We start from the raw sequence: 11164 nt of genomic DNA, 5'->3' as shown, positions 1-11164 counted from the left end.
GAGGAGGAGGAGGAGGAGGAGGCGGCGGCGGCGGGGGAGGAGGAGGAAATGATGGGAAAGGCGGAGGATGGGGATTTGGATTTGGATGGGGAGGTGATGGACCCGGCCGAAACGGTGGTCGTTGTTGGTATCCCGGTTGTGCTAAAAAGTTAACGGACAGTCATAATTAAATAAGAGATTGCCTAAAAGAGCAATGATAACTCCTAAAGCCATGCTTTGTTTACCCTTCCAATTCACAATAATTCCACTGTTTTTCCCTTTGCAACGGCCTAAAAGAACTCGTTGATTTCTTTCTCTTTATTTTTTTTAATATCTTGTGAGATCTTTTGCTTTGATTGAAATGAAATATTTCCGATTTGTTTGTTCTCGCTCTTCCAAACTCTGACTATTTTTACTTTTTTTATAAAAACAAATTAAAGAAGTAACTAATTCTTTAACTGATTATTATAAAGACCCAATACTAGCTAGTGTGTTACTTTTAATCGACCGCTTAGTTGACGATAAGAAAATGTTGTATTAGCAGAAAATATAAATTCAAGAACCTACTACTAATTCTCATTTTAAGGATTTGCTTTGGTACATTTACAAATATATACTTATAAAATTGGGTTACACTGTACGTCTGTCCGCAAAGAGAAAGTATACTGTGTTTTGAAATAATAAATACTGTGTCAAGAATCAATGATTCGATATCGTAATTAAAAAAAGAACGATAAATTGCATTGATATTTGTAGCCGCACAAATATGGATTGATTTTGGGTTCAACAACTTTGAATTGGTCATATCATCATGGTTCTGGTATTGCGACTCAACAAAGACAAAAGAGTCCCAAAACAAAACAAAAACAAACAAACACAAGAGTGTAAATGGGGGAGTCGTACGTCATAGTAGTAGTAATTGTGTTATTGAAAAATAAATTTGATTTTGGGTCAAATTTAATCATGGCCAGTCTCAACTTAATAAGATGATTGTTTTCATGATTAGTATGTTTTAAACAATTAAGTTTATTTGACAAGAACTTGTAATCCAATGTTTTCTACTACTCCATTAACGAATAACGATGGATGTATCATAACTTGGATTTATGAGACTCATACCAATTTTTTTATTTTTAAGTGTGTTGGTTGGTGTCTACTAAATTGTGATCGGCAAAAATAATGTCTCATTGGCATTGCTACTGAAACACATAATCAGCAGACGTATATTTAATGCACCTTACACAGTTACACGTTGTTTTGGTGTTAACTGTTATTGTTGGTGTAGTGAACTATGATCATGATTTCTTAATCACACATTCTGTCAAATGATATTTCACTAATCATAGCTTTAAATTCATGAATCTGAAAACAAACGACGATGTTTCTGATTATCTTCTATAAAGATCACATTATGCATATGAAAACTGATAAATTTAGAAAACCCTACGTTTTTGCGAACGGGTAACCCGACCCGGATCCGCTGTTTTCAAGAGCCGGAGCTCCAGCACTTTCCTGTGAGAGTTAGAGTGAATCTCGGTGGAGAATGTCGGGCTACAAGCGGGTCTATATTCGGGTAAAAGCCGACCCGACTTAAACCGGACACCACAAGCATTACACAGTGTCTTGGCACCTAATGGACCCATTCTCCATTGAGGCGTTTTCTCTACTCCACAATGGCTGCAGCACCGCCTCGGCTGCTGCTTAACTCCGTCAACGGACGATGCTTCCTCCGTCTGTCTTCCTCTCTTCTTCTTTCCGGCAACGGCGGTGGGTAGCAGAGAAGATGGAGACTCTAGAGACCAGACACGGCCGTTGGGGCGGCGGCGTTTGCTTCGGGGTTTGACCGGAACACACTGTCTCTCAACCTCCACCGACACCGGGAAATCACCGGACAGATAAGATTCCGAGAAAGAATCCTCCACGAAATTGGATAACCACTCTAGGTCCTCCAAATCACCAACCTTGACAGAGTAAACAACACAAAAAGAAAAATCAAAACAGAGCAAAACAGAGTAAAAACAGGGGAGGGGGGAGGAAAGAAACAGAGTGGGTAAGTAAGTGGGCTTACTGGAACGTCGTCACTAGGAAAAGATAAGAGACCTTCAAGCGGAGAAACACGAGTACTTTGGTCGGAAAAGCCTTTACCTTTGTCACGTTCTTGTTCTTGTTCGTCTTCTTCTTCTTTTTGTGACGAAGACGACTCTTCTCGTATGAAAGCAGTGTCGGCGTTAGAGAGGTCGAGAAGGTCGTCGACGGAAAAATCACCGAGAAATGTTTCTACACACTCCATATGGTTTTTTTTTTTTTTTTTGTCTATAAACGTATAAAAGCACTAGAAATATTTTTTGAAAAAGTTTGTTCGTGTTCCAATATTATTTTAACACAAATTGCATTCTCTTTTTTCAAAAGTTTAAAAATCAGTACGTGTCTATCTCGAGATAGAGAGAGAAGAGAGAGACAGTAGTGGAGAGTAGACAGAACTGATTGGGGTTTGTAACTTGTATAAGCAAGAGTGGGTGTTTTAGGTTTTTGTGAAGTTGGGAGACTTTGTTTGGTAATGCCTCGTTGCGGCAAATCATCAAACCACGCATTGCCACGTCAACGTTTCACTTCATTTTTTTTCCTTAGAAAAATTGAAGGAAAGATCAAAGATAGATACAGACAAAAAGTTATTTAAATTCTCTCTATATAGACTTAAAAAGATAACAACTCTGGAATTATCCTTAATCCCAAACTTTTAAGTTTGTAATATATCATAATACAGGCCAAGATTTCTTCATAATTTAGAACTGTCAAATTCAGTTTGTCAATTTTGGTACGTAATTTTTGAAACCATAGTGTACTACTTAACTTTGCTCTTTTCTGTGACTTGAATACGAAAGTTTCAAAATGGAAGATCTGTTTTGAAAATATCTTATTATATAAACCTTGGTTTTCAAAGTTAGTAACTTACCAGATCGTGACACGTGTTAATTTTAACGATTAAATATCAAAGTTGGTAACTTATCAGATCATGACACGTGTCAACTTTAACGATCAGAAATCACAGTTCTAAAGCTGGATAAAAGAAACTTAATAAAACGTAAAATAATTGTAATCTTATTATATTTAAAAAAACAAAAAGATAAATATACTATGTGCCATCCATATCAATGTTACAAAAGATTCTCAACCACTACATGGTAAAATAAATATACTATGTGTCATCCATATTTGGTCGTATAATTATACAATATAACCTAACACATTAAATTTTATGTCATTGTTTGCACAAAAACTAAATAAATAAACTTTCTGTCTCTATGGTTAGCCAATTTCGAACACTGAGTACTGCAAAGAAAACGAAGAAAATAAAAATCATGTTAAACCGATTGACAGTCTTGAGAAAAAAGCTTCAATTGAAGTTTGAATTAATTTTTTATTATATTAAAAATCTTACTATATAAAATAGGGTTTTCAAATTAGTCATTAACATGATCATGACACATGTCAAGATGACTGATGAGATGTTGACATGTGTCAACAAATATATATTTTTTTAAAACAGATAATTAAAAAAATAACATCAAATTTAAATAAAATTTACATGTTTATATCTAAAAAAAATCTAAATCAAAAAATAAAATTAACAAAACTAATATATTTTCCATTGTACGTTACTTATATTATACGTGTTTTCTCAATAAGATTTTGACATGTATGAACAAAAAAAAAATTCACTAAGCATGTATATTATTAGCTTCTTAATAAATAAATAGTGAATAACAAATTTAAAAAGAATAATATAAGTTATGTCAAAAGAATTATTATTTTTGAAACATAATAGGACAGCTAATTAAGAAAATAACATTATATCTACATAACATTACATGTTTCTATCGAAAGCTTTGATATTTGATCTTGTTTCTTATATAATTTTGTCGATCTATTGTGTGGGTCTTTGATTCGTGCGGGTTTTTCAATGGAAGCTATCAGATGCAATAAATGAAATCAAAGTATATAAGCCCGCTAATTTAATCGAGGATGGAGACACTGATGGAGGTTCCAAAAGTGATTATATAGTTAGTAGCTTTATAAGTTTGGCAGATAAGTCGGTGGTTGATGGTTTTGGTCAAAATTTAGAGTTGTCTTTTCTGAATAATGTTGATGATTCCGGTATTGAAACAAGAGCTGCTTGATCGAATAATTGAGAAGCGGTTTCAAATTTGGGAAGTTGGAACATTATACCATTTTAAAATTGATTTCAAACCGGATTTATGTGATTTTCTATCGAATTAGGTTCCCAAAACCATTTTAACCAGGTATATAGAGAAATATATGACAATTTTTTATTCGGGTAAAAATAAATTGAGAAATTATGATTCGAGAATATTTGAGTCGATGTCATAGCTTTAAGTTGTTTAAGTACAATTGTATATTTCTGAAGAGTAAATAGGTCGTTGATCCTTAACGTGATTATGACATATCTCATGTTTTAAATTGTATATAAAGTTTCTATTTTGTATATAGGAATTATCTAAGACTTATATATATCATCCTGACTCTAATTTTCAATTTATTATATTATATTAATTTTTTTAATTTCTCAACTTTTATTGGGTTAGTCATAAAATCATTGTAATCGAGTAGATAATTTTCACCAATTGTTCATCCAAAATATTTTTGGAATAAAAAAAACTTCATGGTTAAAGAAATTATGTCACAATTTTTTTTTAGTAATTATAAGAACTATAATTATGCCAAAATGGAAGTAAAGCAACATAAATTTTGTTTAATTTGTTTAAAAGACATTTTATAAGTGGTGATAAAGAACATACTTTAACAATAAAATAATTTTGGGTGTAAGAACATATTTTTAATGGTAAAAGATAGAGTAAAATTATACGTGGTTACTTATTAAATGTTGCTTTGATGAATTTGTTGCATGTAAAATATTTTGTAAATAAGTTATGAAATGTTTTTGAAATTTGACGATAATAGTATTTGTAATGATGAGTATTTGACAAAAGTTTTAGTGGGATATAATTTAGTTTTAGATTATTGTAATAATTGTTATAATATATTAAAAATAGATAAATATAAATAAATGTATGAAGGTAAATACAAATATTTTCTAACTTAAATTATTTATATATTTACTTTAGGAAATATTTTTTTTTTTATATTTTCAATTTTTTTTTAAAGTTTAGGATTTATTTTCTTCAATAATTTTTAAACCCGCACATCGTACGAGCGTTTATGTAGTATATATATATCTACAAGAAAAATGAAAAATAATCAACAAAGTTAAAATTTTGTGGTATTAACGACCTATGACTGGAGCACATCTCAACCTAGTTTATCATGGACTGTTATTAGTGTTATTGGGCCCAAAATTATCGCCGATTAAAAGATATATATATTTTTTGTTTGTCAACATAACTTTAACGAGGTAAATATCTACACATATTTTAGTCGTATTGATGGTTTTTTTTTTGTCGGCAGTCGTATTGATGGTTTTGTAGAGAATTACAACAACAACAACAACTACAAACTAATAGTAATTCCTTTAACAAGAAAAACTAATAATAATTCGTACGTCGACAAGAATGATTGAAAAATATGGACTATAAAGTCTGGCTCCCACTCGACCGTCGGTGGAAGGCCCATTTGAAAAATCTAAAATTGGGGACCAAAACAAAACAAGACAAGAACGTTAGATTATTTATTTGTTCGTTTTAAATCAAGAATGGAAAGAGTTATCACATGCCATGATGAGACGTGAAAACATTGCTCATTGTAAAATTATAGCTTTTTGGGTACAATAATTTTACACTTATCAAAAATCGGTTCGAAAAAAAAAACCCATCAAAGGGTTGATACATTTCATATGGGCATCATAAAACCCATTTAAAAAAAAAGTAAATAAAATTTCGAAAGTGCACCCATTAAAAAAAAGTAAATGACCTTAATTGACAAAATAAGATACAATAACCCGAAATTTAACCACTTTTCTCGAAAGTGCAAACTCATTTCGAAAAATATTAGAATCACATGACATATGGCTACATCCTACAAATTAGTCTTATAAAAATGATGTATTCGATTTCAAACAATTGGGTGTTTGGTCTAGTGGTATGATTCTCGCTTCGGGTGCGAGAGGTCCCGAGTTCGATTCTCGGAACACCCCTTCCTTAAATTCTAATTAATTATCTTTTTTATATTTATTTTTTTTAGTTTTGTTTTTGACGTAATTAAAAGCGTAAGTGCGTAACATATGGTGTGGGCTGTATCTGACCTGGTAAATGGACGGTTATATTTACAGGCCTACTTATCCCAATGGACTTAATGCAAGTTAGTGAAAGTGGAATGTTCTTGAATGCGATATACAGTATCTTGGCAGAGAAGCAACTGACAAAATGGACCAATTTTTTTTATATGAAATATGATCTATAACTTTGATATAGTAGAACTTTCATGAAACTTTGATTTAAATGATTTTCATTTAGAGAAGATAGAACTTCAATGTAATCGTGACTCCTATGCGCACTAAACTAACTGTGACCACAATGTTAATTGAGTGATAAAATTATAAGAATATTGAATTCTTCCATATCTTGCGCTCAAGTCCTGAACCCTCTTAACATTTACACTCTTAAAAAAAAAAACTAAAAAAAAAAAGAAGTCATTTTCTCCAGGTTGAAAAACACAGTTGAATTGAAACCAATATCATTTTCTCATTATCATCAGATTTGTCTTCATATCGGATTAGTATGACTTTATGACCAACTATTTCGTAGTACCTAAATAAAGACAATCTCAGATCTACAATAAGGTCCCAAATACGATCCACTATAAAATAATTCAACTAGTACTATAGTAGACACGTTTCAGTACACAAACTTATTGCAGCTCCCAACCATATTTACAAACTAAATCGAATTACTCCACATATTAATTATCGCGATACCCTAGTTTACTCGACATAAATAAATTTAATTGTGAATTTGATAGTTGACAAAAAGTATATGTAACTGTATGTATGGATTTTTGATATTAGGTGGCTAGGTGCGGTGAAGCATTTATTAGCCGGTGCCAGTAAACCAAAATGTTCCGGACTAGGTTAGGTGAAACTGCCAAATCAATTAATGTCACCGACTCATATACTTCATCAAAGTATTTCAAGAAAACATCTAACATGTGAAGTAAAGAAAGCCATCAATTCCAACATTTAATTCGACGACATGGACTTCCATCTTCATCAGGATAACACGGCGAACATATTTATTATTTGACCTTATCATTCCCCAATGAGTTTACTTTCCGACATTTTCAACCATCACCCTATCAGTGTGGGTTTATAACTTGAAATGGAAACACTCTTATCTCTAAAAGAGGCAAACCAAACTTGTTAGCATAGAGCTTTTTTTTGATATAACTAAACTTCTGATTCTGATTCTGATTCTGAGCAGAGTTAGAGATAGAAGCCAATGGAAGCTATGAAGGAGACTGTGGAGGAGAGCTTGAGTGAGATGAGAGATACGTTTGCGAGTGGGAGGACGAGGAGTCTGAAGTGGAGGAAGAGACAGATCGCAGCTATATACGAGATGGTTAAAGACAACGAAGACAAGCTCTGTAGTGTTCTGTTTCAAGATTTGGGCAAACACAGTACTGAAGCTTTCAGAGATGAGATTGGTCATGTCTTGAGATCAGCTACTGTTGCTATCAACTGTCTTGATAAATGGGCCGTCCCAAAAAAGGTAAGAACCAACAACACTAAGCATATTACGATTATCGAATTAGGTTTAGAATATTCTCAATTGTTAAGAAATTGACAAATCATATTACTTGGTTCTGCAAAAAACAGAGCAACCTTCCTCTGTTGTTCTTTCCAGCAAAAGGGAAAGTGATATCGGAACCATATGGGACGGTTCTTGTTCTGTCTAGCTGGAATTTTCCTATATGTAAGATTCGGATCTTGAATTAGTTTTTATATGTTTTATGAGAGAAGAGTCACAATTTCGAGATTTTTTTTTATTGTTTGTTGTCAGCTTTGTCTCTGGATCCATTGATTGGGGCAATAGCAGCAGGAAATACCGTGCTTCTCAAGTCATCTGAACTAAGCCCTAACGCTTCTGCCTTCCTTGCCAAGACAATCCCGGCTTATCTTGACAATAAAGCCATCAAAGTTATCGAAGGAGGGCCTGATGTCGCCACTATCCTATTGCAGCATCAATGGGACAAGATCTTTTTCACCGGTAATAATCCATTCACCTCTCAACACGCGATGACTTGCTCGTATCGAAATTCGCGTGACTGATGTTGTTGTTTGTTTGTTTGTTTGTAGGGAGTCCCAAGATTGGAAGGATCATAATGGCTGCAGCAGCACAGCATCTGACTCCTGTGACATTGGAGCTTGGTGGCAAATGTCCCACCATTGTTGATTATCCTACCATATCAAAGAACATCAAGGTCTGCGCTTTGCTCTGTTTCTCTAACCTTACCTCCCGATTTGATTGCAACAGAAACTCGTGATCGTAAAAGTCCCTAATTTTGAATTATTGGTGATGAATATAGTCGGTCGTAAAGAGGATTACTGGAGGAAAATGGGGATCTTGCAGTGGACAAGCTTGTATCTCTGTAGATTACGTTCTTATCGAAAAGAGTTTTGCATCTACTCTGGTACGCGAACGCACACAATGAAAACGCTCGCAAATTCTGTTTCTGTAGGATTTCTAATAGTTTGGTGGTTTTCTTTCTGTAGATTGATATGTTGAAGCCATTGATAAGGTCTTTCTTTGGGGAAAATCCTAAGGAATCTGGATGTCTCTCAAGGATTGTAAGCAAGCAACACGTTCAGAGACTGTCTCGTCTTCTTAATGATCCCCGTGTCCAAGCTTCCATCGTCTATGGTGGTTCTATAGACGAAGACAATCTGTAAGCTTCAAACTAAATCGCGTTTCTTGGGTCACACGAAATCAGTTCTACAAGTCATTTAACCTAAATATGTTTAATAGGTATGTTGAGCCAACGATCTTGTTGGACCCTCCTCTTGATTCTGAGATCATGAATGAAGAGATCTTTGGTCCAATTCTCCCGATTATCACGGTAATCAAGCCTATTCAAAGTATACAGTATATGATTAGTAAGCAATCAACTAATCGTTGTTGATTTTGTCTATTTCCTCCGATGTAATGAAGGTACGTGACATCCAAGATAGCATAGGGATCATCAAGTCAAAAGCAAAGCCACTTGCCATTTATGCATTCACCAATGATGAGAACCTTAAAACTAGAATTTTGTCAGAAACATCCTCGGGAAGTGTTACCTTCAATGACGTCATGATCCAGGTATAAATATACACCATAATCAATTTTAATAGCTCAGAGTTATTTACTTTAGGTCTCGAATCTCGATAACGGTAACGACTCATTGTCTGGTAGAAATGAATTTATCGATTTCGATTCTGAGTTTAAATTTGGGACTATATAGCAGTAAAAAAAAACATATAGAAAAATTATTATATGGTTAAGTACTGTTGAATGGAATTGCAGTATATGTGTGATGCGTTGCCCTTTGGAGGAGTGGGAGAGAGTGGAATAGGGAGGTATCACGGGAAATACTCATTCGATTGTTTCAGTCACGAGAAGGCAATAATGGAAGGAAGCTTAGCAATGGATCTTGAAGCCCGATACCCTCCATGGAACAGCTTCAAGCTCAGCTTCATTAGACTCGCATTTAGTGAAGCTTACTTCAAGCTTCTCTTCCTCATGCTTGGGCTCAAAAGATCAAAGTGAGAGACAAAGAAACACACACACACAACACACGTACACAATATATGTGATTGATTTATATCACTCTTAAGTTTATTTTACATATTTTTCACCTAATAAGTCACATTCCAGAATCCAGATGTCTTAAATATCATTCAAGCTTTGAGATATTTCGTGTAAGCAATTTTGGTATCGATCTATTTCTACCGGATATGATTTTAGTAATACATGTTTTGCGAAAACTTAAGATTATTCATTTAATTTCCCAAAAATAGGCTTTGATGAAATGTATATCAGCATAAATAATACTTAATCTGATGAACCATTGGACTACACAAAGAATGAATGTGATACCTCAATATATATTAATCTAGCTAGCAAGATTGTTATAATGACCATGGTATACTTACACACACAGTAGACAGTAGTATGCATACATTATATTGGATCATAAAGGTGTACGTATACGTGTCTTGTCCAAAGAAAAAAAAGACAAAAGAAAAGCTGATAAAATGTATGGGCACACACACCACAATAATAGATTACTGCATCACTGAACCAGTTTCTTTCATCCCCACCCTAACTAAAGCTCTACCAAAAACCCTAGCNTCTTTTATTTTTTTTTTTTTTTTTTTTTTTTTTTTTTTTTTTTTTATAATCTATTTTGTTTTTGTTTTTTGGCACCTCGGCCTTGCTTTCCCCTCTTTATCTCCAATCTCTGCAGCATTCCTCATTATTAAATTCTATCTTTACATCTCTCCCTCTCTATCTTTCTCTGTTTCTGGTTATGTCTTATGTATATCTTCTTGAACTCAATTCCAACCAGAGACCATAAATCTATAGTAGGGTGTCCTTCACTCTTTGAGAGTTAATAATCAAGGAGGATGGTTGACTTGCTATTCAAGGTACGTTGCTGAGGCTTAACTGCGTGAACTTAAGGTGATCTAATCGTTTCTTTTTCTTATTTCTACTTCTTGATTTTTTTTGTTCACCAAAGTACACGTGCCTTAAGTAGATAATGTAGACGTATGCACGTGTCTAATTGCTTGGAAAATAGGATTAAGAAAGCTAATTACACAAATTGTTATGGTGGCATAACTTCGGGTGGGAGATACATGTCCGCAAGCAGATAGCAAGAAAGGCTTACGAATTTTTATGAACGAGTTTTTAAATATTTCACCTGATAGGTTTTTTTCCTTAAATCATTTACACGAGCTCATATCATGATTTCATATTGAGGCGTATATTGCGACCGATGTTAGGCTCTAGGATATATTTAGTCTTTCCGGAGAGGAAATTAATAAGATGCTAACCTTTGGTTATCTAGACATATATTAATGTATTAGTGGCGTTAAGCAGGTACCATAAAGAAGAGATTAATACTTTATATGTTTCTACGTATGCGATTCGCCATAGTAATATGAGTAACCTTT

At 33.8% G+C, this 11164-nt stretch overlaps 3 protein-coding genes and 1 non-coding gene across 5 annotated transcripts in view; 3 read left to right on the top strand and 1 right to left on the bottom strand.

The window, feature by feature from the left end:
- The window catches only part of LOC104719959 (glycine-rich RNA-binding, abscisic acid-inducible protein), a 1299-nt gene extending 934 nt beyond the window's left edge, over positions 1–365 (top strand). Inside the window, exon 2 of the mRNA XM_010437938.2 lies at positions 28–365. Within this exon, the coding sequence (XP_010436240.1) occupies positions 28–170 (143 nt within the window). The 3' untranslated portion in view covers positions 171–365. The remainder of the gene's footprint in view (positions 1–27) is intronic.
- Positions 1299–2489, bottom strand: LOC104716503 (GATA transcription factor 7-like). The gene is made up of 2 exons (XM_010433886.1): positions 2048–2489; positions 1299–1940 (listed from the first exon to the last, which is right to left on the bottom strand). The coding sequence occupies exons 1-2, from the start codon at positions 2267–2269 to the stop codon at positions 1413–1415; spliced, it is 750 nt and encodes a 249-aa protein (XP_010432188.1). The 5' UTR covers positions 2270–2489; the 3' UTR covers positions 1299–1412.
- On the top strand, positions 6077–6148 carry TRNAP-CGG. The gene has a single exon. It is a non-coding gene; the product is annotated as a tRNA-Pro (tRNA).
- On the top strand, positions 7188–9973 carry LOC104716502 (aldehyde dehydrogenase family 3 member F1). Of its 2 annotated transcripts, XM_010433885.2 has the most exons (10): positions 7188–7310; positions 7431–7718; positions 7826–7922; positions 8010–8216; positions 8306–8430; positions 8536–8640; positions 8723–8895; positions 8976–9066; positions 9159–9308; positions 9513–9973. In XM_010433885.2, the coding sequence occupies exons 2-10, from the start codon at positions 7449–7451 to the stop codon at positions 9753–9755; spliced, it is 1461 nt and encodes a 486-aa protein (XP_010432187.1). In that variant the 5' UTR covers positions 7188–7310; positions 7431–7448; the 3' UTR covers positions 9756–9973. The 2 variants fall into 2 exon arrangements, with proteins under 2 accessions (XP_010432187.1, XP_010432186.1); XM_010433884.2 differs by having other exon boundaries at positions 7188–7718.

This window comes from Camelina sativa, chromosome 10 (assembly GCF_000633955.1).
Source record: "Camelina sativa cultivar DH55 chromosome 10, Cs, whole genome shotgun sequence".
Taxonomy (NCBI): Eukaryota; Viridiplantae; Streptophyta; class Magnoliopsida; order Brassicales; family Brassicaceae; genus Camelina; species Camelina sativa.
Note: the sequence above shows the minus strand (reverse complement) of the source record. Positions and strands in the feature narration are given on the sequence as shown.

Coding starts and splice junctions, on each gene's coding strand:
- LOC104716503 (XM_010433886.1), bottom strand. CDS start 2,269: ATGGAGTGTGTAGAAACATTTCTCGGTGATTTTTCCGTCGACGACCTT. Junction 1,941..2,047: donor TTCCTAGTGACGACGTTCCA/GTAAGCCCACTT, acceptor TACTCTGTCAAG/GTTGGTGATTTGGAGGACCT.
- LOC104716502 (XM_010433885.2), top strand. CDS start 7,449: ATGGAAGCTATGAAGGAGACTGTGGAGGAGAGCTTGAGTGAGATGAGA. Junction 8,896..8,975: donor TCTATAGACGAAGACAATCT/GTAAGCTTCAAA, acceptor TATGTTTAATAG/GTATGTTGAGCCAACGATCT. Junction 9,309..9,512: donor TCAATGACGTCATGATCCAG/GTATAAATATAC, acceptor ATGGAATTGCAG/TATATGTGTGATGCGTTGCC.